At 37.5% G+C, this 27902-nt stretch overlaps 1 protein-coding gene, 1 long non-coding RNA gene and 4 other non-coding genes across 8 annotated transcripts; 5 read left to right on the top strand and 1 right to left on the bottom strand.

Annotated features, from left to right (window-relative positions):
- Nucleotides 1-659: 659 nt before the first annotated feature.
- On the bottom strand, nucleotides 660-1230 carry LOC118985867 (uncharacterized). The gene is made up of 2 exons (XR_005066211.1): nucleotides 920-1230; nucleotides 660-776 (listed from the first exon to the last, which is right to left on the bottom strand). It is a non-coding gene; the product is annotated as an uncharacterized LOC118985867 (long non-coding RNA).
- Nucleotides 1231-1309: 79 nt separating this feature from the next.
- Nucleotides 1310-27902, top strand: NOP58 (NOP58 ribonucleoprotein). 3 transcript variants are annotated; one of them, XM_037043587.1, is made up of 15 exons: nucleotides 1310-1563; nucleotides 4048-4124; nucleotides 6705-6757; nucleotides 11364-11485; nucleotides 14819-14955; nucleotides 16396-16460; nucleotides 17551-17685; nucleotides 18426-18571; nucleotides 19189-19315; nucleotides 20542-20705; nucleotides 21488-21622; nucleotides 21858-21919; nucleotides 23165-23298; nucleotides 27157-27314; nucleotides 27614-27902. In XM_037043587.1, exons 1-15 carry the CDS (start codon nucleotides 1519-1521, stop codon nucleotides 27662-27664), a joined length of 1611 nt encoding a protein of 536 aa, XP_036899482.1. In that variant the 5' UTR covers nucleotides 1310-1518; the 3' UTR covers nucleotides 27665-27902. The 3 variants fall into 3 exon arrangements, with proteins under 3 accessions (XP_036899482.1, XP_036899483.1, XP_036899484.1); XM_037043588.1 differs by lacking the exon at nucleotides 6705-6757; XM_037043589.1 differs by lacking the exons at nucleotides 1310-1563; nucleotides 4048-4124; nucleotides 6705-6757 and adding an exon at nucleotides 6941-7077.
- Nucleotides 6066-6154, top strand: LOC118986055 (small nucleolar RNA SNORD70). Its single transcript, XR_005066288.1, has one exon. It is a non-coding gene; the product is annotated as a small nucleolar RNA SNORD70 (small nucleolar RNA).
- LOC118986056 (small nucleolar RNA SNORD70) lies at nucleotides 6854-6938 on the top strand. The gene has a single exon (XR_005066289.1). It is a non-coding gene; the product is annotated as a small nucleolar RNA SNORD70 (small nucleolar RNA).
- LOC118986063 (small nucleolar RNA SNORD11B) lies at nucleotides 18629-18714 on the top strand. Its single transcript, XR_005066294.1, has one exon. It is a non-coding gene; the product is annotated as a small nucleolar RNA SNORD11B (small nucleolar RNA).
- On the top strand, nucleotides 19462-19545 carry LOC118986062 (small nucleolar RNA SNORD11). The gene has a single exon (XR_005066293.1). It is a non-coding gene; the product is annotated as a small nucleolar RNA SNORD11 (small nucleolar RNA).

Genomic DNA, 27902 nt, shown 5'->3' with positions numbered 1-27902 from the left:
GGTTATCTATACTCTTTCATTTTCTTAACCTTACACTTCATTGTGTTGTCTCCCCTGGATCTACTACTTAAAGTATTGAAACTCTTACTTTTTTCTTGCAACAGGGAATCATCAATTACCACATTTGGTCAAGATGCAAATACAAAATCAGAGTCAGCTCTGAACCCCTGAGCTGATAATATGTATTGGCATTGTGCTGACAACTTCTAGGAAATGACACAGGAAAGAAGTTTCTCACTGAATAAGTAGTTTCATGTCTCTTTGTGTGAAGGGTGCAAGGTTAAGGAAAAGAACTTTACTTCTTGCAGATACTCATTCACTAAATATTTACAAATGACTTAATGACATCCTACTTCATGTCTAGCACATGATGCCCTATAGGGATACAAGTGAAAGACATTCTCTAGCAGATGGCACTTCCATTAAGGAGACCAGACCAAAAGGGAAAAAAGGTAAGTTTTATGACACCATAAACAGAAGTGTTTCTACTTTATCCAAATGCCCTCTCCCTCTTCCCACCCTCAAGTCTTTTTGGTTTCTCTTGCTTCACTGACCACAGTGAATCCTATGGCATAATCAATTGTGCTCTTGTCTGTACCGTAGCTTCCTCTACCCCTTGATTTTCCCCTATTTTCATCTTTTCTGTTACGTAGTTCAGGATTTTCATTTCTCTTGATGCCAGGTTTCAGAGCTGCTTGTGAAAATCAAGTTACTTAGTGTTCTATAACTTCCAGGAGGTTGCAACTTAATATTTGCAGGCACTCCGGGTATAGGGCCTGGGAAGAGAGGAAAGAAATATTACTACTATTTTACTGCCAGACTTGTGAAAGAATTGGGGTATTTAAACCAGTCACTGAGACGGAAAGTTACCAGAAAAGCATGTTAAACCAAGAAAAGAACAGAAAGTCTCAATTCATACCGTAAGTCATTGCAGAAAAAAAATGGGAGAGTCCCACATATATTCGAAAGACATCTGTGCAAAAAAAATTAGTTTGGCCGGAGAGTCACTACCATAGTGTCACTCTGAGGATTTCATTTCAAGGTAGGAGAAAGTCTAGTGGCTGGCATTTCCCTAACTACGTATGCCTGAGGCAAGTACTGAGATAATTCTGCAAGTGTCGCAAACAAAAATGTATCGTAAAAGGGAGTCAAAAATAATGACAAGCAAAGTTTTCTTCAGGTTTCTCTGCAGTCAAGATGAGAAGTTTGTTCCCTTAAGAGATCTCGCGATATTTTCGTCGTCCTCAATGGCGCGAATATTGCGGAAGTTACGGCCCCTATGCGTCGTCACGTTGTTCGTCGGAAGTGTGTTGCATCCCAGAATCCTTGGAGAAGGAGAAGCGCGTTCACGCGTCTGCTTGTAGTTCAGTGAGGAGCATTTAGACAGTTTGGTGTTGTGCTTTGGAGGGAAGCGTGCGCGTTTGTGCTTGGCCAGCCGCGGCCTTGCGCCGCAAATCTGGTCTTTTTCTATTGAAAGAGCTCAAGGCGGGCTGCGCAGCGCCCCTACCCTGCCGAACCATGTTGGTGCTGTTTGAAACGTCCGTGGGCTACGCCATCTTTAAGGTAGGTGGAAGATTGAGCCGTTGGAGGGGGAAGGCGGGTGTTGGGCAGGCAAAGAAACGGAGAGACTTGAAGAGAGAATGGCACTGCTCGGGATAGCACGGATACTTTTCATGTTCCCTTGTTCTGAAAGGAAGAGGAAGGTTTTGGGCCACGTGTCGGCGAACACGTGGCCCTGCCTTTTGGCATGCTGGGTTCTGGGTTAGAGAATTTGGCGCGATTATAGAGGTGGACAGAAGCCGTATTGGGATTTTACAAGTTATGAAGGGATTTTACTCTGAGTGTTTTGAAGAATAACTTAAAGGTTTTAAGGAGAGGAATGGTGTACTTTGTCTTTTAATGATTACAGGAGAGCAGGAAAAGATGCAAGGGCTTTTTTTTTGCATTAATCTAGACAAGATAAATAAACATGGGTAGTTTTAAAGGTGGAACTGACAGGATTGGCTGATGGGTTGAATGTGGGGTTTTGGTTTAATAAGTGGGTGCGTGATGATCAGGAAGAGAAGGGAAACAGGTTTTTGGGTTTTTGAACGAGAGAAACTAAAGAGTTAACAGGTTGGTCCTGTGAACCTTGCAGCATCTATTACACGTGGAAATGCAGTAGTCATTTCAAATTAGGGGAGCAATCTGGGCTGGTGGTAATCGAGTTGAGATCGGGTTGTTTTAATAGGGAAAGTTTGAAGTTAAGACTTAGCACAGAAATGATTGAACAGTGTGACATTCATATAGTGGGATGGTACTGAGAGGTTAGGAAGAATGAGGTGAATTGAGTGTAGCCTGCATGCCAGGCACACTTCAGAGTTCTAGGAATACAGCAGTAAAAAAATAAGTTTTCACATATGCTGATATAAGGCCCCCCAAAAGTTAGGTAAGATGTATAATATGTTTCTGGTTGTCTGTCAGAAAACTATATGATACAGGTGTAGAAGGTCTGAAAGGCTACATACCGAAGTATTGATTTGGGAGAGGTCTTCACTCTCTTAAGTTTCTCTCTCTTTTTTATGCTTTTCATCTTTTTTTTAAAGGTTTTATTTATTTTTAGTGAGAGAGGAAGGGAGGGAGAAAGAAAGGGAGAAAAACATCAGTGTGTGGTTGCCTCTCACGCACCTGCAACTGGGGACCTGGCCTGCAACCCAGGCATGTGCCCTGGCTGGGAGTTGAACCTGTGACCCTATGGTTGCAGTCCGGGCGCTCAATCTATTGAGCTACACCAGCCAGGGCCCAGATTTCTCTTCTGGTATTTGAAAGTATACTCTGTTTGCACTTACTACATTAAATACTTGTTTTTAAGAAAACCAATAAAATAACAATTAAAAACCAAAAGTTGGCTTTGCTTATTTTTCCTCATTGGAGTTGTCTGTAATTTCAGCATTACTCACTCTTGATTTAAGTGATACTAACAGAATGTCTTGAAGGCAAGTTGGTAACATATGTCAACATAAAATGCGCATATCCTATGTGATCAATTAAGTCCACTTCCAGTATTTCTATAGAAGTGCAACGTGTGCATACAAAAAAGTGTTCGCTGAAGGATAAGGGAAATTTGAAAATGACCTAAATATTTATTAAGAAAAACATAAATGATGGTGTATTGAGACACCACAATTCCAGGTTGTTAAAACCTGGAATTGTACATTGACGATATGCTAAGTATACAGTAGGATAACTAAAAGTATATATAAATAAAATGTCACGATCAAAAAAAGTCTCGAAGAATATATCACTAAATGTTAATGACTTTCGTAGATTTAAAGTACCCCTTTTTTCCTTTGCATTTTAAATTTTCTTACTTCGGGATGTCTTGGAATTGATGGTGTCTTAGTTTTAGAGCAATCAGTACTTTCATGTTAGGATGATTATAGCAGTAAATAACAAAATGTATTCTGTAGAAAGTAGTTAATTGATCATATAGGATGTGCATACTTCATGTTGACAGATGCTACCAAATTGCCTTCAAGAGAGTCTCTTAGTTAAATCAAGAGTGAATAAAAGTTATTTCTGTATACTCTCACCAGTACTCTATGTGATAAGTCAACTACTGCTCAAGTGCAAGATAGGAAAGGATCAATCCTCATATGCATTTGCCCCCATGTTTAGCATCCCTGAAATTGGGCTATCTTACAAATTGGTGGTAGATTATTTTAATTGGCAGTGTAAAATAATGGCATATTTAAAGGATTCTAAAGAAAGTCTGTGAATATAATGCCTTTTGGAGGGATTAAGGGGTCCTTAAAATGGGAGGTTTTCAGTAAAGACACCACACACAATAATAAGATCTGAATTCCATCTAGTTATTAAATGTGCTATTTGAGCTACTAATTTGACCCAAAATTTATGCTGGCTAAGCAACTGGTTCATTATTTCGGAGAGAAAAAATAGCTTTTGCCACCCTTATTTTACATGTACAGTTGTACTTAAAGAGTATAAGCCATATATGCTTGCCTAGGCTGTGCTGTTTAAAGAAAATTATTCAACTATTTATTACAGGTTTTGAATGAGAAGAAACTTCAAGAGGTTGATAGTTTGTGGAAAGAATTTGAAACCCCAGAAAAAGCAAATAAAATGTAAGTCATCTTAAGACTAAGAACTTAGCAGTTCACATTTAGGGGATCTTTTTACATTTCCTCCCACTCCCCTTCACATATGTTACATTCATAACATTTTTTTTAAATCCTCATCCAAGGATATGTTTGATTTAGAGAGAGAGAAACATCAATTTGTTGCCTCCTGTTGTTCCCTCACTAGGGGATTGAATCCATAATCTAGGTAGGTGCCCTGGTTGTGAATGAAACCTGCAACCTTTTTGGTGTACAGGACGGTGCTCCAGCTAACTGAACTGCCCGACCAGGGCTATAACTTTTGTTTTGAAATGTATTTCAGTAATGATATTGGTATGAGTCTAATCATTAGATTTCTTTATTTGGAGCATAGGTCATCAGTACTAATTTGTATTAGCTACAGACTAGATTGAGCAGCAACACAAAATTCCTATTTCATAAGATAATTTGAAAACACAGGCAGATAAAGAGCTTCCCAGACCTAAAAAAAAAAACCCTAAAGGATAACAAATAACAAACTGTTACTATATGAAATGTTAATGGATTTATTTAAAAGAAAAAGATCAAAACTAGGAACAACAAAATGGCAATAAGTACATATCAATCAACAACTGAATTTTAAAAAAACCAAGCAAGAGCAGATAGAATTGTGGATACTGAGAGTGATGGTTGCCAAATGGGAGTGTGTAGGGGTTGGGTGAAGAGGTGAGGGGATTTAGAAATTCAAATAGGTAGGTACAGAATAGCCATGGGGATGTAAAGTACAGAATAGGAGATGGAATAGCCAAAAAACTTACACGCATGACTCTTAGATATGAACAGTGGTGGGGGGTTGCTGGGTGGAGGGGGGCAAAGAGGAAAAATTGGGACACCTGTAATATGATCAATAATATCATGACCAAATATAAGTGTAAGTAAAAAATAAACTTAAAAAATTTTAAAAAATGGATTCTAAGTATAAATTTCTATTAAAAGTAATACTTAATCAAAAGTATAGACTGCTGATTGACTTAACTTTTAGTTTCTCTTAAGTTAGTGGTATTTAAATGTTTTTAATGTAATGTACAGTTTTATTCATTCTTTATGACTTCTACTTCCTAGCTCCCTTAGGAATAATAAGTAGCTAGTAAATTCTGGAAAAAGATATACCTGAGTTCCCCAAGGTCTCTGGAGTTGAAAATAAAGTATAACGTTGATGCCCAGCTTAAGAAATGAGTGGTAAGAGAGTAAGCTGGCTTTTCAAAGTAGTCAGGGCAGCTATTTCACCAGCTGTGGATCACCTTTTGAAATAGCCCATTTGGTGAATGTGATCCTAGCAAGGACTTAACTGATCTCCTGACAAATACGGATTTGGGTTATGTCCTTGGGTACTAAGGGGCATTTAATAATTCTTCTGCTAGTGCTAAGAAAAACTTCCAAAAATAGAAGGAAACTTAAAGCTTGCCGAAGAGTGTTGAACTCAGAGAAATGTCATACTAAATAGTTTGAGAAACAAAATACATAGTTTTTGAAATTCGTGGTAAAGCCCAAAATTTGAAATAAATGTGCATCAGTAGTGTAATTGTTAAACAAATTTTAGTATATTTGTAGATCTCTTCCAGATCTGGAAAGAGGTTCGTGATACTGAGAAAATCATGCTTCAGATTTTGTATAATGTGTTCCCATTTTCGCCATGTTCTCGTACATCCTGCAGTTATGCACACACAAAGAGATACGAACAAATGCCACTTCAGAAGGGTGTAAATGGGGGTGTGGTGAGGCAGAATAGATGAAATTATTATTATTTTTTCTTTAAATCATTGTGTTGTTGAGCATGTAAGGGACCACCAGGATGTTTTCTGACCAGGTAAGAAAATCTTGATTAAGATCATATTGTTTTAGACACAATGGCAGTCTAGTTTTCTCTTTTTAAAGGGGTATATTCTTTAATTGACTGGGTTAACTTGATTCATTGTTGTCAATGATGTATTCTTGTTGGGACTGAATCTAAGTGATCTCACTCAAGTATTCGTCACTACCACTGAGACAACAGTGGATTAAATGTATGTATTTGTTTCCATATAAAATTATGTTACTCTGTACATAAGTGTATGCAGAAGAAGAGGATAAAATAACACTAATAGGAATCCAATCTGACAATAAACTGTTGTTTAATGGCATTTTTACTGGATGGACAAATCAGTGCCATCAGATTGCTAACCTAAGATAAACTCTTACACCTGTTCTTAGACCACTTGTATGCTTTATAGTAAAAGGCATCTGTGTCTAGCTTTTAGTAGCAGAGATTATGTTGAAGCTTCTGCATATTTCCTGTGGTTTCGATTCATAGGACAAACCTTTTGGCTGTTCTATGTTCCCTCCAAAGCCTATAGCTTTGTCTATAATAGTTCAAACGTTGCTAGTGTCCATTTAGAGAACTGGTCGTTTTGGGAAGAATATCTACCTTTGTACCCTGATATCCATTGATAGGAAAATTTTTTTCTATCAGTCTATGCTTTTAAACAGTCTGACACTTCTTTTCCTAAATATGTGGCTTTTGCAGAAATCAATGTGCCCCCATAACATTTTTTTCTTTCTTAATTCTAGAGTTAAGCTAAAACATTTTGAGAAATTTCAGGATACAGCAGAAGCATTGGCAGGTAAAGTCAAAGACAAGCTTTTTTGTTTTTGTTTTTAATCTTGGCAATTTGTTGTCCTTATTTAAAAAATTGCTTCAGTTGCCTGAGTTAACCTTACTCAATGTTGTCAATGATGCAGTGTTTTTGGAAATGAATTTAAGTGATCTAACAAATTCGTCACTACCACTGAGACAACATTGAGTTAGCTTTTTTCACCATAGGGCTGGTTTTTTCCCCCCATGTGATGAGAGCTGAGAAGTGGTTAAATTGATCTCCCTGTGGAAACCAACAGCATAATGCTAAAGCACAATTCAGTAAAAGCTGTTCTACAAGGGACCCAGGTAATGTGGCCAAGCACAGAGCTCTGATCATTTTAATACAAGGGAAAAGTTGAGAATAGCCAGGAATCACTGTTGAAGAAATAATAAAGCAGGGATATACATTTTTAGTTTGCAAAAGCACATTATTAAAAGTTTTAGGGCCATGACTGGTGTGGCTCAGTGGGTTGGGCATCATCCTGCAAACAGAAATGTCCCCAGTTGTGGGCCAGATCCCTGGGTGCAGATGTGTGGCACGCAGCTGATCAGTATTTCTCTCCTTGTCTTCTCATCTCTCTAGAGTAAATAAATAAACTTAAAAAATGAAAGTTTTAGGGAAACTAGTACTTCTAGATTTGTGTGCATTTTAATATGATGAACACTAAGACTTAAGAGTTATCTTAAAAGGGTGTGGTTTTACATGATTTAGAAGAATGGATGACTAATTCTTCAGTTAGCCCTCATGATAGGACTGAAGACAAACAGTAATAGGGTTTATTAATTTGGTTTGGCTTGGCTTTAGTAGGCGGTTTTTTGTTTTAATCTTTATTGAAGGATATGTTTATTGATTTTTAGAGAGGGGAAAAGAGAGATATGAGAGAAACATCGATTGGTTGCTTTTCTGTATGTGCCCTGACCTGGAATTGAACCCACAGCCTTTTGGCTTATGGGCCACTGCTCCAACCAACTGAACCACCTGGATAGAGCTTTTGAGGGATTTTGGTATGTGTGTGTGTTAAATGTACTTTTAGAGAGGGAGAGAAACATCAGTGTGTGGTTACCTCCTGCACGTCCCCTACTGGGGGTCCACAACCCAGGCATGTGTCCTGACTGGGAATCAAACTGGCGACCCTTGGGTTCGCAAGCTAGCACTCAACCCACTGAGCCCATTAGCCAGGGCTTTTTAAAAACACATTTCAATGTTAGGAAAACAAGACCAGATATAAAACCCTAGTCATAAATTTTTCAGTTGCTTAAATTCTCAAGTCAGCCAACTACTCGGTGATATAATTTGAAAATGAAGGGCCATAAGGAAGAATATGGCTTAAAATTAGGCAAGAATTTGATAGACCCAAATAATTTTGTTCATCAGCCACAAGAGAAGGGTGCAGTTCTCTTGTGAAAATTAGGAATCCAACTAAATTATACTGAATATTAACGGGCCATCCCAATCTTGGCAGAAGGGTGTGCCAAAGGAAGACCCAACGGTGGGGCCAATTTTATCATTTATTTTCCCGTTACCACTTAGTCTCCTTATAACCCCACCCGTCTCATCCCCCTCACCTACCCAGCAATCAATTTTTTAATTTTTAAAAATACTTCTAGGGCTACTATTTTGGTAATGAAAGCCTCATAGCACAGTAAAGGACACCTGTGGTAATTTTTGCCTGGGGAGTTTCTTTAAAGATACTTCTGTTCATCACAGCTTTAAAGTTAAATATGGGTAGAATTTTGGTAAAAATCCCAAGCGCGATTGTGTTAGTTATTCTCCAGTTCTAGGGTGAGTGCATTATTCACATCGACTGATTTGTACAGCACCTCCTGGAGTTGTAATGTGTTCTAGCCCTGATCCCAAGTAGCCTATTTAACATTTCTTTTTGCATATAACTTCTTTAATCTTTTCAAGATATTTCTGACCCGTCCTTATTAAACTATTAAGTGAAGAAGTCTAACCTCTCGCCAAACATAAAGCAAGTTTTTAATACAGCTAATACATTTGTTATATAGTGATTGTCAGATTTTGCATTCGTTATTCCAAAATCTTAAAACAATCCTGTAAGGTAGGTGATACCACTATTTTACATATAAAACTGAGATGTGGGAGGTATCACATTTCCCTCCCAAGTGTATAATGTTATAAGATAGGTAAGGGAAATGCTGTATTAGATGAGAACCCTCTGACCCTCCCCCTAATCTAAGTTCCATGAGTGTAAAGCCTATGTTGTTTACTGTCAGTTTTTAGATTCTGGCACATAAATACTTTGGGGTGAATGAATGAAAGTAGAGCTCTGTCAGGAATCTGGTTGTAGAAACCTCTACAATCAATGCCTTTTCCCATCTGTTTTTTAAAAAGATTCTATTTGTTTTTAGAGAGAGGGGAAGGGAGGTAGAAAGGGAGAGAAACATCCATGTGTGGTTCCCTCTCATGTGGCCCCCATTGGGGACCTGACCCAAAACCCAGGCATGTGCCCTGACTCTGGGAATCAAACCAGTGACCCTTTGGTTCACAGCCCATGTTCAATCCACTCAGCTACACCAGCCAGGGCTCCCGTCTATTTTTATCAGAAATTTGAACATTGGCTTATTACTAAGAGAACAGAGTTCTTCCTGAGAATTCAACTTCCAGCTGCCTATTACAAGGCAGTTTAGTGTGACAGACCAAAATTCAGTGGTTGTAGATGTCAGTATGCATTAAAAAAAACCCCATAGCCTAAGAAAGAATCTGATGGGGTGTGATGTTGATTTATATTGGTCCCAGAAGTTCAGATTTGCCATTTGCATGAAGAAGTTTACTTTTACTATTGGTCACATTTTCAAAATGCAAGTCTTCTGAATAGTCACAGTAAATTTTGGGCCAGCACACTTTCAGATGAAGTGGGAAAACTGCTGTGGAATGGGGAACAGCGGCCAGTAGGAAAGAGAAGTAGGGGAAAGACTCAGTTTCCCCTCTCTGTCACCATCTATATATCACCTTTTAAAAATACATATTATGGACAGTAGTGAACACACTTTTTGATAAAGTGAAGATAAATGCAAATGTTATAGTAGATCTAGAGTAGAAAGATTAGTTTTTTAAAAAGGTTTTATTTTTAGATGGGGGGAAGAGAGGGAGAGAAACTGATCAGTTGCTTCTCGTTTATACTCTTATCGGGGACCAAATTGCTACCCAGGCATGAGCCCTGACTGGGGGTGGAATGGGACAACAGATGAGGCCCAGCCAACTTACCCACACTGGTCATGGTGAAAGTTTTACTTTTAAGAGATAGTAAAGTGCAAAAAAAGACATGGAAAATTGAGAACTAGGAGCAGGAATTTGAATAAAAGTTTTTAATTATGAAAGATAAACTTTTGCCCTGGCTGTTATGGCTCAGTGGATTGAGGGCCTGCGAAGCAGATGATTGTGTTTCGATTCCCAGTCAGGGCACATGCCTGGGTTGCAGGCCAGTTCCCGGTGGGGGTCGCACAAGAGGCAACCATACATTGATATTTCTCTCCCTCTCTCCTTTCCTTCCCCTCTAAAGATAAATAAATAAAAAAATTTTTTTAAAGGTAAACTTTTAAGGAAAGAATACAACTTTTATTAGAAAGGTAGATAATTAAGGAGCCAATGTTGTACAAAATATTAAAATAACAGTAAATTTGTATTTATTTTTAAAATAAAAATAAATTGAATCTTATTTTCTTAGAATGTAGGGAACTCTGAAAGAGCTGTGTGGTAGCCAAATGTTCATCTTTCGTCTTCCCAGATAACAGAGGAAATTGACTTGTAATTCAATTTCCAAAAGAGATGTGGTCAGGAGGGAAGAGCAAGTATGTGGCTGAGTAAAATGCTTGGCCTTAGACATGACCGACTTCCTTTCTGACAGGCTTACTTTAAATCTAACTACAATCCAGACAAATACCAGGAGAGGTGTTCATGTGGGTCCAGAAGAAGTAAGCATAGGTCTAAGGAAGGGCAAGAGTTATAAAAGTAGCAGGTTTAGATAGAACTTAGCCTAAAATGAAAGCTGTTCTGAAGTTGAACAGGCTGCCTTCATAATAAGTTCTCCATCATTGAAGGTTTATAAGCATTGGCCTGATGATATCTGTGGATTTGGGTATTAGCAAAGATTAGATCCCACTCAAATATACTTACATAGCAACAGAACCTTCAAAATGAATACACTCCTTTTTTTTTTTTTCTAACCAGAGTCTTGACAGGATTTTAGGGTATTTCACAATCCAGAGCATCAGGCCAATCTGTCATATAGGAGAAAGAATCTATTTGTCATTCCAAAGTAGAATGTTTCTGACATGGTTCTGGGTCTGAGTTCAAAGGAAGATTCGTGTGGCATAGGCAAAGGAAGGCTGGATCTGGTGTAACTCCTGGTTCTGGAATGGAAGTGAGGGAGGCAAGATCAGATGAGATGGTGAAATGGGTAACTTGTAAATATTTTTATGTCTATCGTTTCATTTTAGAAGTACTGTTAAACTTAGCCCTTTTGAAAGGGAGTGTTTATTTTGCTTTATTTTTTTAACTTAAATAAGATATTAAGCTCTTACAATTAAAAAATTGAAAGAGAACTCTTGTTTTTCTTTTTCCTGAAAAGCATTCACAGCCCTGATGGAGGGCAAAATCAACAAGCAACTGAAGAAACTTCTGAAGAAAATAGTAAAAGAAGCCCATGAACCCCTGGCTGTAGCTGATGCTAAACTAGGAGGGGTCATAAAGGTAGAGTTACGATTTTCTTTCATGCTTGCTGATCAGAAGTCACCAAAAGCATGGTGACTACAAAGCCGAGTCTTTGCTTGTCGTGAGTTCTCATACTTTACCATTTTCCCTAGGCTATATAATAATTATTTCCAATATGATTATCAAGACTAAGCATATACATTCATTGTAAATACAAATACGCCGCCCTAGCTGGGTAGTTCTTTTGGTCACAGCATCATCTCAATATTCCAAGGCTGTTGGTTTGATCCCCAGTCAGGGCATATATATACAAGAATCAAGCATAAATAAGTGTACTGTAACAACAAATTACTGTTTCTTTCTCTCTCTCTTACTCTCATTAATAAACTTAAAAAAATAAAAAGTAAAAGAAAATACAAATATACCAAAAATTGATTCCAAAAAAATAGTTTTAAGCCCTGGCTGGTGTAGCTCAGTGGGTTGAGCACGGGCCTGCAAACAAAAGGATTGCAGTTCAATTCCCAGTCAGGGCACATGCCTGGGTTGCAGGCCAGTTCCCAGCAGGGGACGCAGGAGAAGCAACCATACATTGATATTTTTCTCCCTCTCTCCCTTCCCCTCTAAAGGTGAATAAATAAAATCTTTTAAAAAAATAGTTTTAATCCTGCCAGCCAGAGGTAGTCTGTTAATACTTTGTGTATATCCTGCCATACTTTGATTTAGCTATTTCCTGCTCCCCAACATCAATGGAGTTATGACATTTCTTTCTTAGTATATGTGTTTGTTTGTAGGAAAGCACTAAAGGGATTTGAGGCTTTTTAAGTTAGGATTCTGAATTTAAGTGGTTTGTGTAAACATTATTTCTAATACAGTCAAGTCATAAAGTTTTCTGTGATGGCACATCCTTTGAAGTGCCCATAAGTCTTAGTTTATATTTACTGTTGAACATTAACTTTTAGAATAATAAATATAGACTTCTGCCAAGATGGAGGCGTAGGTGGAAGCACTGCCTTCTCCCACGACCAAGTTTGAATACAACAAAGGTTTGGTAAACAAAGACGCAGCCAAAGAACAGAAAATTGAACTATACGGAAGTCCAACAACAACGAACTGTTTGCCCGGGACTGGTAAGAGGAGCGGAGCCAGCAGCGGAGCAGGGTTGGGCAGGAAAGATCCCCCCGACCCAGGCACGCAGGCGGCTGGGGTGGCATCGGGTGGCAACGCGGACCCAGTGAGGATGCAGGGGCAGGCTGGCCGCAGTCACACATTCACGCTCAGATAGGCCAGCAGAGTAGTGGGCAGTGAGGCGGACTGCACAGGCCCCAGTGGGTGAACCCGGGGAGTGCGCAAAGAGGCGGGCTGACCGCGGTTGTACATTTGCGTACAGTGAGATGGACGTGCAGCCCCAGCGATTGAGTTACCCCACCCTGGTGAACACCTAGGGCTCCGCTCCTCATACGTAATAGGCATGAACAGTCCAAAATATGGCTCAAGAAGAACTCAAAGCCCCAGAGCTGATAACTCTAAGCAAAAAAGAAATAGGACACCTCTCAGACGCACAGTTCAAAACACTGGTGATCAGGATGCTCACAGAACTGGATGATTATAGTCACAAAGTAGAGGAACATATGAAGACTAAACTAATTGAAATGAAGGGAGATGTCCAGAAAACAAATAGTGATAGAAAGGAAACTGGGACTCAAATCAATGGAGTGGACCAGAAGGAAGAAAGAAACAACCAAACAGAAAAGAAGGAAGAAACAAGAATTCAAAAACATGAGGTGAGGCTTAGGAACCTCCAGGACATCTTTAAATGTTCCAGCATCTGGATTATAGGGGTACCAGAAGGGGGAAGGAAACAGCCACGAGTGGAAAACGTATTTGAACAAATAATAAAGGAGAACTTCCCCAGTCTGGCAAAGGAAATAGACTTCCCAGAAATCCAGGAAGCTCAGAGAGTCCCAAAGAAGTTGGACCCAAGAAGGAACACACCAAGGCGCATCATAATTACATTAGCCAAGATTAAAATGAAGGAGAGAATCCTAGAAGTAGCAAGAGATAAGGGGACAGTCACCTACAAAGGAATGCCCATCAGACTGTCAGCTCATTTCTCAAAAGAGACCTTACAGGCAAGAAGGGGCTGGAAAGAAGTATTCCCAGTCATGAAATCCAAAGACCTACAGCCAAGATTGCTTTATCCAGCAAAACTTTCATTTAGAATGGAAGGACAGATAAAGTGCTTCTCAGATAAGGGCAAGTTCAAGGAGTTCATCATCACCAAGCCCTTATTATATGGAATGTTAAAGGGACTTATATAGGAAAAAGAAGATAAAAAATATGAACAGTGAAAGGACAGCAAATTCATAGTTACTAACAACCACGCCTAAAACAAAAGCAAACCAAGAGGACAGCTAGATCAGGAGTGGAATCATAGAAATGAAGAACACATGGAGGGTTAGCAATGGGAGTGAGAGGAGGACAAGGGGGGAGAAGGTACAGAAAATAGCATAGACAGTAGGTAGCAAATAGATTGGGGGGAGGGCAAGAATAGTAGGGGAAATAGAGAATCTAAAGAACTTGAGATGGGTGGTCATAAACTAAAGGGGGGAATGGTGAGGGGGTGTGCAGGATGGAGGTGAACGAAGTGGGGGAATAGAACAACTGTAATGGTATAATCAAAATATATTAATAAAATAAAAAAATATATACCCACAGAAACATGCAGAATGACAGATTGTTGAATGAAGGGATTGTGAGCCTCTTTAATATTTTCAGTTTCTCCATTTAAAAAATATAAACTTAATATTACTCATGTTCTAAATATTTTGTTTCTTAAACATAATAATATTCAATTTTGTATATTTGTATTTGATGGGCTAGAACTGTAGATTTGTATGAAGGAGAAGCAAATACACTACAATGTGACAAAATGAAGTTATAGAGAAAAAAATTTATCCTGTCTGTGTGGGGTATGTAAAACCTTAAACTGTATTATGAAAATTTGTATATGTATGTATGTATACATATAAACACATGTTTGTTTGGAGATCAGGCAAGTTTAGGAAGGTATGGCCTAAAATGCTAGTGTCAGTTACCATATGTACATATTTGGAAGTACTTAAGGGATGCTAACAGTTATTTATCTGTAGGGAAAGGACCTAAGACTCAGAATTTTGCTTTTTATTCAGTGCCCTTTTCTATAGTACTGTTGATTAAACTGTTCTGTGTGTTTTACCTTTAACTTTTTTTAAAGAAGCTAAATAATGTAAGTAAAAGATTTCTCAAACCAACAAAAAGAAGAAAACTAAATTAAACCGTATTTCTCATTTTACAGCTTGTGTTTATTTAATACAAATGTTCTTGTTTTCGTAGGAAAAGCTGAATCTCAGTTGCATCCACAGTCCTGTTGTTAATGAACTCATGAGAGGAATTCGTTCACAGATGGATGGGTTAATCCCTGGGGTAGAACCACGTGAAATGACAGCTATGTGTCTTGGGTTGGCCCATAGGTGAGATTTACTAGAAAATAAAAGTGGCTTTCATTTAGTAAAAAATTGTGTAGTAGTGTTACAAGCATGTTACACATACTAATTCAGTTCTCTAGAATTGCTGATTCTAATAGTGAGTAGTAAAGATGAGAAAATGGATGCCCAAGATCAGTACAGTTGGTATATGAGGAGGCCAGGATTTGAACCCAAGCATTCTGGCTTCATTGCTTGGACTCTAAACCCCACTGTAGGCATTGGACTCTACCCCTCTGGTGTTGGATCCCACAACTTTTGGGCTTTCCTTCCCTCTCCCCCCTCTTAATCTGCTGCATCATTTGCTACTCTGTTCACTTAATTTTCTAACCTGCTGTGATCTCCTTTTTGTGTATGTATGTGTCTATCTGTGTTGCTTGTTTTACTCCGAGTTTTATTGTTTTTTTAATAAGGCAAAGAAAAGTACATTAACCTATCATATTTAACCAGAATTTCATTAGTGCTGTACTGTACTATATGTATGTGTTTCTGAAAAGCTTGACATCCTGTGAAGTTGCATTGAAATGACAGGGTTTGTGAAGAAACAGTAAGATGAAGGGTAGACTACTCAAAACTTAGCAACTCTGTGAGCAGAGCACTATCAGAAGCAATAGCTCTGAAAAACATTTACACAGGGAAAAAAAGATAGAGTAAACAAAGGTCTGTACCTTTGAACAGAAAATATTGAGCATAGATTGATGGAGGGTTAAAGCTCTGCTGAGTTACAGAGATATGTAAAATGACCAAAAGTCAGGAGAACTTTGTAATAAGCATTTCTAAGAGAGCACAAGTAACTAAACTGGGTCGATTCAGACTTGTAATGAAATTGGCATTGATTACAGCAGTGTGAACATAGCCCTTAGAAGACATTTGGCAATGTGTAGAGACATTTTTGGTTGTTAGAACTTCAAGTGGGATTTGTCGTTAACATAATGGGTAGAGGCCAGGTATATTGCTAAACATCCTACAATGCACAGAATGCCCCCCCTGGCCCCCCAACAAAGACTGTGAGGCTTATGATGTTTATAGTGCCAAGATTAAGAAAGCCTTATATACAGTATTATTTCTCCATAGCTTTCTGTTTTCAGGTGTTACAGTGCTACATTTTTTTCCCTTACTGCTGATTAAAGCATTAATATGCTGCAAAAATAATTTATTAATCCCTGTGACTGGCACTACACAGCATTATCCGAGATGTCATTCATAAATTAATGTTTCAGAACTTTAGGTTATAGCAGGACAGATGTATTATTTTCTTATTAAATGTGTATTTTCTGATGCTGCAACTGATTTTCCTGTGTAGAAAAAAATAAAAATAAAATGATGTAGCTCTGAGGAAAGGATATGGGTTTTAAGAGCTTTTAAGATGTTAGTTAAATGCTTTTTATAAATGCTATCTTAGCAATTTGTTTTCTTCCTTTTCCCCAGCTTGTCCCGTTATAGATTGAAATTTAGTGCTGACAAAGTGGACACAATGATTGTCCAGGCAATTTGTAAGTACAGTGCATGTGAGATCTACTCTGTTCTACATGGTTTTTTCCTACTCTTAAAACTATCTTTTATAATTCTCTAGAGAAATCCAGGTTAGCTAGGATTTTTTCAAGATTTTTAAAATTTATTTTTAAAGAGAGGGGGAGGGAAGGAGAAAAGGGGGACCAAACACGCAACCCAGGCACATTTCCTGACCAGGAATGTAAATCACTAGCTTGGTGGGACAACGCCCAACCAAAAGCCACAGAGCTCCCCAACAGAGCCACACCTGTGAAGGGGACTAGCCAAAATTCTTAATAAGAAATTGGATCCAGATTAGAAAAAGGAAGAACTGCCCATAATTTGACTACTTGGAGATACTGTAAATTACACTGGAGGGTAATTTGTCTTTTTCCATGAAAAATCCTAAAACCGTAGTGGGATTAGTATTGTGGTATGTTTTGCTTTTTTGGCCTGGCTTTATTAGGTCATTCTCTCATATCATTAAATGATTTTTTGAAATGTCACAGTCTTAACTCTCAATTTTAAAAAATCCCTTTAAACAGTGATTATATTTCTGGGTATATACCCAAAAGAATTGAAAGCAGCTACTCAAACAAATGACAATCCACCTGTGTGTATAACAGCATTATTTACGATAGCCAAGAGGTAGAAATAACCCATTGAAAGATGAATGGATAAATGAAATGTTGTATATATGTATAATAAAATATTCTTTAAAAGGAATGACATTCTAATATATGCTACATACAACATGGATGAATTTTGAGCATATTATGCTAAGTGACATAAGTTCCACAGACAAGTGCTGTGTGGTGCCTAGAATAGGGAAGTCATAGAGACGGTAGAAGAGATTACTAGGGCCTGGGGGGAAGTGTGGGTGGGGGGTTCATGGGTATAGAGTTTCGATTTGGGATCAAGACAGTCAGTTGTGGAAATGGATAGTGGTGGGTAGTGGTTGTATAGTATTGTGAATGCACTTGATGCCACTGAAATGTGTACTTAAAAATCATTAAAGTGGTAGATTTTAGGGATATTTTCACCACAATTAAAGCGTGTAACTTCATGTTTTTTCATTTTAATCTACTGCAGCCTTGTTGGATGACTTAGATAAGGAGCTAAATAACTACATTATGCGATGTAGAGAATGGTATGGCTGGCATTTTCCTGAATTAGGAAAAATTATTTCAGATAACTTGACATACTGCAAGTGTTTGCAGAAAGTTGGTAAGTTAATCTTATGCTTTAAGGCACTGAAAATAGTTTATTTGCATACAAAAACATGAGTTACAATTTTTTCCTTAACAAACTTCCCAGCGTTTTTAATAATTTATGTTTTAGGAGTGTGGCCATATTAATATTTCTTAGATTTCAAAAACAAAATTAACCTTGATTTTGAGGGCCTGTGCTACAAAATGTTGGTCTCTAATTTGATTTTTCTTAAAATGGCTTTTTCTGGTGAATGTGTCTTATAATGAATTTACCATTAATAGGGGCAACTGTAGATGGGGGGGTATCCTGAAGCATATTAATAATTAACATTAAAGGTAATATTGCTGTCTGTAGCATTATATTCTATACTAATAAAACAGTATTAGTAGAGGGTGCTGAGTATTAATAAATGAATTATATTACATTTTACAATATTACTCTAAGAATTCATGGTCCTAGCTTCAGTATAATAACTGCAAATTGTCACAATGTCATTAGTCCTAATGAATGGGTATTTGTAGGGGTTTTTTTGATGGTGGTGGTTGGTAGATTTCTCTTGAGGGAGGTGATGGGGAGAGATTACAATCTCTAAAATCAAGACTTTATAACAGGGAAAATTACTAGGTCAAACTTGTTTGATTTTTGTTTTGTTAAGTACCCTTTTCATTGGCTTATCTCTACTTTTGACTGTTTGGTGGATTTTGTATAATTTGTTGAAGAGTGATTCTCCTTCATCCTCTGCACACATTCCATAGGCGATAGGAAGAATTATGCCTCGGCTCAACTTTCTGAAATACTGCCAGAGGAAGTTGAAGCAGAAGTGAAAGCAGCTGCAGAGATATCTATGGGAACAGAGGTTTCAGAAGAAGATATTTGCAACATTCTGCACCTCTGCACTCAGGTAAACTATACACGTAAAGAAACTGGTTGCGATATCAGTACTATAATAATAATTTTCTGATGGCAATGATGATTTTTAAACTTATTGTTCCACCTGATAAATAATATGAGGGTGTTCAGTCACTACCTCATCTGATGCCATCTTGATTTATATACTTAAAGAGAGAAATATATACTAAAATAAATTTGAGTACTAATATATTTGTATTGTTACATTGTCAGAATAAATTCATTAAGAAAGCAGAGGATAACTTGAGTTATTTAATTCTGACTTTTATGTTTATAGCCTGTAGTGACTTTTTCTTTCTCCTTTGAAGATAGCTGTACAAGAATCAGAGGGTGACACAAATGTCTAGTCCTTGGAGGTTTTTAAAATAACAGTATTATTGGCAAACATTTTTAGCATTATAATACTAAGTTGTTTAAATGCATTATCTAATAAAAAATCTTCAGAGCAGCCATTTTAAAGCAAACTGAAGTGAGGAAAGAATAGTTTTCCTAGGATTGCACAACTGCCCTAGTGAGAGATGTAAAGCTCCAAAGCTTTAGACATGTGAATTGTACACTGGTTTTGCTCTTAATCGTTTACGAGTTGTTCGTTTTTGTTCCTTATACTAGGTGATTGAAATCTCAGAATATAGAACCCAGCTCTATGAATACCTACAAAACCGAATGATGGCCATTGCACCCAATGTTACCGTCATGGTTGGGGAATTGGTTGGAGCACGGCTTATTGCTCATGCTGGTGATGATTTTAATTAATTTGTAAACATGGGTATTTAGAATTGAGTGTTCTAGCAAGGATTTGTTTTTAATCTTTAAATTACAGTTGTTAAAGAAATTTTAGATAATAGAAGTAGTAGGTAGTATATGGGTGAGGACTAAGGACCAGTGTTCAATGATGATTTTTATTTGTATGCCTGAATTCCTGTTGGATAATGAAGGCATCTTTAGTCACTACCTCTTCTGAGACACTTGTCCATTGTCAGAAGTTTGTTGTGGTTCAGTAGATAGTCAGATGAATACAAGAGGATGAAATCAGCCGGTATTTCATAATATTACATAGTCATCAACTGATGCTTGCCAGGGGTTTAGGGGGTTGGGTGAAAAAGTTAACGGGATTAAGAAGTACAAATTGGTATTTACAGAATAGTCACAAGGATGTAAAAGTACAACACAGGGAATATAGTCAATACTGTAATAACTGTTAAGGTGCCAGGTGAGCACTTGAAATGTTGGGGGAATCATGTGCATGACTGGCTAACCATAATGCTATATACCTGAAACTAATATAAAATAATAATTGAAGGTCAACTTTAGTTGAAAAATGAAATTTAAAAAAACTCATCAGATTAAAATTTGAATAGTTTTAAGAACTCACAACAGATGGTGATGATACAGCCATGTACTGCTATGTGATGGGAATACGTTCTGAGAAATGTATTGTTAGGCCATTTCATCATTGTGTGGTCATCATGAAATGCACAAATCTTTTTAGATGGTATAGCCTACTGCACACCTCGGCTATATGGCATACCACTGTTGTATATGGAGTCCATCATTGACTGAGACGTCATTGAGAATGTTTTAACAATTGAATTTGCTGTTTTATATTTTAATGTATTTGGCATAAAGTATATTTTAAATAAGGGAGTTATATATAATAAAACTTAATACATGTGTATGGTGATATTGTAAAGATGGATGCTATACAAATGGTATAATTGAATACTCATGATACAGTGAGGTACTAGTTCATTATTTTACTGGCCATCACAGAAGATCTCAATGTGTCATCTATAGCAAAGTATTCAAATTAGAATAGACCCTTCATTGATCACATACATCATTCAGATATCCTCAGCTGCAAGGATGGAATCATTTGGGCTGTAAGTCTTGTGTTTATTTAGTGTATGAAACTTTGGAATAATTAAAAACTGATTTCTGGTAACTACTTTTTTTATTTTGAAGGTTCTCTCTTGAATTTGGCCAAACATGCAGCTTCTACAGTTCAGATTCTTGGAGCAGAAAAGGCACTTTTCAGAGCTCTAAAGTCTAGACGAGATACCCCTAAGTATGGTCTCATTTATCATGCTTCACTTGTAGGCCAGACAAGTCCCAAACACAAAGGAAAGGTAAGTTCGTTGTTCTGAGGTAGGCCTTTTTCTCTATTTTCCTCTTACTCCATAGTATGCAATAAATCTTTTTTTTTTCCCATTGAATAGAGAGTGGTGAATTCTTTAAATAAAAAGCACTTTGTATACTGAAAGAAAAAGTTTAAAGAAAGTGTATTGGTCCTGTTAAGCCATTTTTCTTTCACTATGTTAGTGTTTTCATAGAGTTCACCTGTTGGTAAGGGGAAGAGTGGCTGGCACATCAAAAGTCCTGACTGGTGTGGCTCAGTGGGTTGGGCGTCATCCCACAAACTCAAAGGTCACTAGTTAAATACTTGGTCACAGCATAAGCCTGGGTTGCGGGGTAGGATCCCCCATTGGGGGCATGTGAGAGACAACTGATTGCTGCTGCTTTCTGTCTCTTCATCTGTCCCTTCCCCTCTATAAAATTCAGAGCAGAGAGGAAAAATAAGGGTTTAATAAAATAAAATGTTAATTAGCTTAAAAAGGGGACTACACTCTTTCTTGTTGACCTCATGGTATAGAAATAATGTCCCTGAGTTGAAACTAAAAGGGGGATTTGGAAAAATAGTTTGCACTCATTTTAGACATGAACCACTAAGAGGTCTTTTCATCTACCAAAATGATGCTGGTTAAACATAACATGTTAGCCATTATATTGTGGCAAAGATTTCAAATATAAGATTAGATGGCTTGAGTTGTATGATTGAGAGTACTTTTATAATTCCTGTTTTGAATTAAAATCGTAGTGTGAATGTTTCTGACTTAAAGTTCTCTGTTAGATTTCTCGAATGTTGGCAGCCAAAACTGTTTTGGCTATCCGGTATGATGCTTTTGGTGAAGATTCCAGTTCTGCAATGGGAGTTGAGAACAGAGCCAAATTAGAAGCCAGGTTGAGGGCCTTGGAAGATAGAGGGGTAAGAAATGTACCATGCTTATTGAAGTGTTACCTGTTGAAAGTTAATCAGCTATAAGTGGTTTATGTACTTACTTTATCTGCTAAGCAGTTTTGTAATACATTTTAATATGTCTAATATATTTTCATGTGCCTAGTATTAACAGTTTTTCTTATATTTACCAATAATTGATATATTAGAGTATATACTATAAAGAGATTATGCCTTAGAATATTAATGATTTTTCTTTTCTTAGATAAGGAAAATAAGTGGAACAGGAAAAGCATTAGCAAAAGCAGAAAAGTATGAACATAAGAGGTGAGTACATGGGGAGGATGGATGAACTGTTCCTGCTTATTTAAATGTTTGTTTAACAGTTTTGTGTTGTAAACAGAAGCATCTTTGTTCCTCCCTCTTTCAGCCATTTACAATTTTTCCTATTTCTGGTTTTTAATCAAAAACATATTTACATTGTAATTGGCACATATTTGCTTCGGCTTTTTTCTTAATATTTACCTTACTCATTTCCAAGTGTTTGATAGTAAATATTTGTCATTCGTAGTTCCTGTATAGTATGCCATGAATCAAAAAGGATATTCATTTGGAGTTAATCTAACCTATTTTTTAAGAGACAAAAGGAAAGTCTAAAAATAGCTAAGAGGCATGGTAAAGTTTGTAGACCTCACCATAAAAGTAACAAAAAGATATTGTGGGAAGAGGCTATTGTGTTTGGGTTATTATTTGAGGTGATGCTTAACGCTGATGGGGTTGTTATGATGGAGGTGGAATGTAGGACAGCTTTTCTGGGAACAGACTGCATCAGAAGTCTTAAAAATATGTTTATATGTTTAAATACACACATTCAGAAAAAATGTTTTATAGTTCGTGAATTTTCCAAATCTGGTTTGTTGTCCTTAGTTGACAAATGTTTTTGTTTTTTAAATTGTTTTTTTAAATTATAGATGGTTTTAATCTGTAAAAGTGAAAGTCATGAGCCTATAAGTCACTTTAAGAAATAGAACACTCCTCCTTAGCTTGTTTTGAACAATTTTCAATACTTTCTTGTCATTATGCTTATAATTTCAAACACATGCATTTAAAGTACCAGTTACGAGAGTAAACCTGATTGAGGTCCTTTGCTTTGGTTTGGTTTTCCCCGAATTTACCTTAAATTGGTAAGGTAAATTACCAATTTAACTTAAAACTTAAATTGGTTCAGTTTTTGCTTTTCTGGTATGTAATCATTTGGTGTAAAGAGATTATCTCCCATTTTTCTTTTCTGGTGATTGAATATTTTTCTATACCATAGTCACATTGGTTACTCAGAGTTCATTTAGCTCACCACTGCTCTTGAAGTATAATTGACCTACCTGGAATATGTTAATACCTCTTTTCCTTTTGGAAACTTTGTTTTCCTAAAGTGCCCCAAAGCCACTAAAAGGAAATAGCATTTTATAAAGCTCATGTAAGTATTAATCTAATGGCATTTTGTTTAAGTCTCTTTAGAGTTATTGCAGTTGCAAATATTGGTAGAGATTTTCTAAAACTCTTTTGCTCTTTTAGTGAAGTGAAGACTTATGATCCTTCTGGTGACTCCACACTACCAACCTTTCCTAAAAAACGCAAGATAGAACAGGTGGATCAAGAGGATGAAGTAGTTGAAAAGAAGGCCAAAAAATCTAAGGTTAAAGTTAAAGGTTAGTTTGAATTTTTTTTTCTTTTTCAAAAAATATTTTTTTTATTATTTTTTAAATATATTTTATTGATTATACCATTACAGTTGTTCTATTCCCCCCCTTCATTCCCCTCCACCCACACACTCCCTCCCCCACCATTCTCCCCCCCTTAGTTTATAACCACATGTCTCAAGTTCTTCAGATTCTATATTTCCCCCACTATTCTCGCCCTCCCCCCTATCTATTTTCTACCTACCATCTATGCTATTTTCTGTGCCTTCTCCCCCATTCTCCTCCTCCCCACCCCCCTGTTTCTAACCCTCCATGTGTTCTTCATTTCTATGGTTCCACTCCTGATCTAGCTGTCCTCTTGGCTTGCTTTTGTTTTAGGTGTGGTTGTTAATAACTGTGTGTTTGCTGTCCTTTCACTGTTCCTATTTTTCATCTTCTTTTTCTTATTTAAGTCCCTTTAGCATTTCATATAATAAGGGTTTGGTGATGATGAACTCTTCAAACTTGCCCTTATCTGAGAAGCACTTTATCTGTCCTTCCATTCTAAATGAAAGTTTTGCTGGATAAAGCAATCTTGGCTGTAGGTCTTTGGATTTCATGACTGGGAATACTTCTTTCCAGCCTCTTGCCTGTAAGGTCTCTTTTGAGAAATGAGCTGACAGTCTGATGGGCATTCCTTTGTAGGTGACTGTCCCCTTATCCCTTGCTGCTTCTAGGATTCTCTCCTTCATTTTAATCTTGGCTAATGTAATTATGATGTGCCTTGGTGTGTTCCTTCTTGGGTCCAACTTCTTTGGGACTCTCTGAGCTTCCTGGATTTCCTGGAAGTCTATTTCCTTTGCCAGACTGGGGAAGTTCTCCTTTATTATTTGTTCAAATACGTTTTCCACTCGTGGCTGTTTCTTTCCCCCTTCTGGTACCCCTATAATCCGGATGTTGGAACGTTTAAAGATGTCCTGGAGGTTCCTAAGCCTCTCCTCATTTTTTTGAATTCTCATTTCTTCATTCCTTTCTGGTGGGATGTTTTGCTCTTCCTTCTGGTCCATTCCATTGATTTGAGTCCCAGTTTCCTTTCCATCACTATTGGTTTCCTGGGCATCTCCCTTCATTTCAATTAGTTTAGCCTTCATATGTTTCTCTAATTTGTGACTAATCTACCAGTTCTGTTAGCATCCTGATAAATAGTGTCTTGAATTGTGCTTCTGAGAGGCTGGCAATTTCTCGGTCGCTTAGAGTTATAAGCTCTGGGACTTGGAGTTCTTCTTGCGCCATCTTTTGGGCTGTTCGTGCCTGTTAACGTAGCAGGATTGGAGCCCTAAAGTGTTCACTAGATCAGGGCAACTAAGTCGCTGGGTTGTGACCTTGTATGTGGGTGCAGGGTCAAAGAGGGACAATGGCTTCCCTCTGCCACCTGCCACAGCGACCCCCACCAGCACCGCAGCCACCACCATCACCAGGCCCACGCGTTTCATTCCACTGCACACGAGTGTGCCACCGCCGTCAGCCCTCCACCACTGGGTTCGCCCCCTGGGGCCTGCGTGGTCCGTCTCACTGTGCGCGAATGTGGGACTGCAGTCAGTCTGCCCCGCACCCCGACTGGTTCCGGGCTGCCTGCGCGCCTAGGTCGGGGGATCTGTCCTGCCCGACCCAGCTCTGCTGCTGGCTCCACCTCTCTTACCATCCCCGTTGAAGGGTTCGTAGTTGTCGGACTTATGTATAATTACGTTTTCTGGTCTTTGGGTGTGTCCTAGTTCTCCAAACCTTTGTTGTATTCAAACTTGGTTGTGGGAGAAGGCACAGTGTTTCCACCTATGCCTCCATCTTGGCGGAAGTCCTAGTTTGAATTTTTAAATGTCATTTATATTCTTACTCCTTAAGTTCGAGCTTGATAAGTCTGAAAGTATATGCCATTGGACTTGATTGTGAAATCACTCACATTGAAAGCTAATGGTATTTTGGTAAGCCACTGTGCTTTCTGAGAATAGATAGGATATTGTTCAATTTATCAGATTTCATAGAGGAATGTGAGAAGCATTTCTATGAATATTGGAATTTCATATTATACTAAGTATACCAATGAGCTATTTTCAGAATCAGCCTAAGTTAAAAGGAAAAAAATTACTGAGATACTTTGTTATATAGTTAAGTATGTAAATGATGTAGCAGTGGTTTTCTTCAGTGTTTCTGTTACATGGAATGAACTAGAGAGAGTGATAACATGCTAGGTAGCCTGCCATTGTATTAATGATACTTATAAGGTACTTCAGTAAACTAGGCTGTCTTGCAGAATTGATAAGCAAGTACCCCCATCCGTTTATTAGCTGGACCTATGTTGAGTGCCTACCAGATAGTCTCGCAAGACGGGCATTAAAGCAATGACTGACTAAATTTTTGGTTTCTAAATAGCTCAGTGGTCAAAAGTATACTGTCAGCAAATGTGCACTCCTGCCTCAGATAAGGAAAACATTTATTTAACTACTGTGCTTCTATTTTCTTACTGAACAGTGAGGACTCTCTAAAACCCATTGGTAATATTTGAAAACACCAAACTGCAGATTTGTATCTTCACTTATAAATCTAATAAGCTTTTCAAACTTAACATTCATGGATCCTTGCCACTTCCAGTCTGTTGCTCCCCAATTTTCTCCATCTTACAAATGGCAGTTCTGGTTACTTTGACCTTTAATTCTTAGATCGTTTCTCCTATGACCCAAATCTATTCTTGCAGAAGATCCTCTTTAATTCTACTTTGAAAGTATTTAGAACCTAACCACCTATAATACCTACCACTTCTTAATGTAACAGCCACACTGGCTCTTCTTAGTATTCATTGAACCTGCCATCCATCCTTTTTTTCCAGAGTGTCCTTAGCATTTTTGTTATCTCTGCCTAGAATGTTTCCCTCAAGATTGTTGCATTATTCATATACTTATGCCTTCTATGTGTTTCTCTTCTGCTTTATTTTTATCCTTGGCACTGATTCTGTATAAAAAGACTGTATAGTGAGTGTGTCATGTCTCTCCCCTTCTACTAAAGTAAAAGATTCATAAGGACAGGGACTTGTGGTCTGTTTTGTGCCTTGCTATATCTTCGAGTGATTAGAATACAGCCTAATATGGTAGATGCTATTGGGAATGAATTTCCAATGATAGCTACCTATTAGTCTTTGTTCTAATGTGCCAAGCATTGTGCAAAGTGTTTTATATGTTATCCCACTAAATCCTAGTAATCCAATGAGATGCACATTACTAAATTTTATAAATGGGGAAATTGACTTTATGGAGGTTAAATGACTTACTCAGGGCCATTGCTTAGGTTGAATTAATGCATGTCTTGACTCTATAGCACAAACTCTTAAATTTCTAATAAAATTCACTATCTTCCCAGAAAAAACAGTGGGTATGTGGATGAGATGATCTGTTTTAATTCTGATTTCTCTCTTTTTTAAAATTTATCTTTAGAGGGGAAGGGAAGAACAGGAGAGAAATATCAATGTATGGTTGCTTCTCATGCGTCCCTTGCTGGGAACTGGCCTGCAACCCAGGCATGTGCCCTGGGAATCGAACCACGATCGTCTGGTTCATAGGCCCACGCTCAATCCACTGAGCTATACCAGCCAGGCCTAATTCTAATTTCTATGCGTAGCCACATGATTATGAGAAATGTACTCTCTGAGCTTGATATCATTTGTAAAGCTAGTGGTATACTACATACACTAAGTGTTGAAAGGACCTTTTCAGTTAAAAATTATATAAAATACTGAATGATTGACCAGAATGACAGAAAAAAACTAAGATTCAAATTGTTTGGGAGGACTGAGGTCTGGCACCATGTTAATTGTTGTACCTTTACACTTACCCTGTTCAGTTGAAGAAGAAGTAGAAGAAGAAGAACAAGCAGAAGCAGTACTAATGGTGGAAGAACAGGAGATATCTGTGAAGAAGAAGAAGAAAAAGGACAAGAAGAAACACATTAAGGAAGAACCACTTTCTGAGGAAGAACCATGCACCAGCGCAGCGATTCCTGTATGTTTGTTTTTAATTTCCACTACTTTATTGGCATGGGCAGTGTCTCCATACTTTATTCTACTCTGTATATCAGAAATAACCAATCAGTTAAAAAATAATTTTCTTCATGGTGAGGTAAAAATAAAATGACATTATTGTACTTATTATAAAAGGCTATTTTTCTTACTATAAAATGGGTTTGCTATCAATAAGGGAGAGAATAAAATCTAAGAGGAATCAATCTACTTTAGTTTTTTTAGGAAAAGTTACTACTCACCCATATGTTAACTCTCAAAAGCATTCTTGGTTATTTTCAGAGTCCAGAGAAAAAGAAGAAAAAGAAAAAAAAGAAAGATAATGAGGACTAATGTAAAGGAATCATAATTGAATAACCTGGATACTTCGCGATTGAGATTCAGTCAGGATTATACCACAGATGCGGTCTAAAATGAGCGAGGATGAACAAAGTTTGGATGAAACAAAGTGATTATTCATCTACAGCTTTTCAAACCTATTTGTGTCCTGACATCAACTCTGTTAACTTTATTAATGTCATTATTTCTTAGTCTTTGTTATATAAATAAAAATATTTTCTTTGTATTTTAA

Source organism: Sturnira hondurensis, unplaced genomic scaffold (genome assembly GCF_014824575.4).
Source record: "Sturnira hondurensis isolate 20B ecotype Veracruz unplaced genomic scaffold, ASM1482457v3 Scaffold0004136, whole genome shotgun sequence".
Taxonomy (NCBI): Eukaryota; Metazoa; Chordata; class Mammalia; order Chiroptera; family Phyllostomidae; genus Sturnira; species Sturnira hondurensis.
This window is presented reverse-complemented; position numbering and strand designations above follow the sequence as displayed.

What these genes read in the sequence shown, in the direction of transcription:
- NOP58 (XM_037043587.1), top strand. Translation starts at nt 1,519, where the DNA reads ATGTTGGTGCTGTTTGAAACGTCCGTGGGCTACGCCATCTTTAAG. An exon ending in TACAGCAGAAGCATTGGCAG is followed by an intron (nt 6,758 to 11,363) that starts GTAAAGTCAAAG and finishes TTTCCTGAAAAG; the next exon opens with CATTCACAGCCCTGATGGAG. An exon ending in GCACCAGCGCAGCGATTCCT is followed by an intron (nt 27,315 to 27,613) that starts GTATGTTTGTTT and finishes GGTTATTTTCAG; the next exon opens with AGTCCAGAGAAAAAGAAGAA.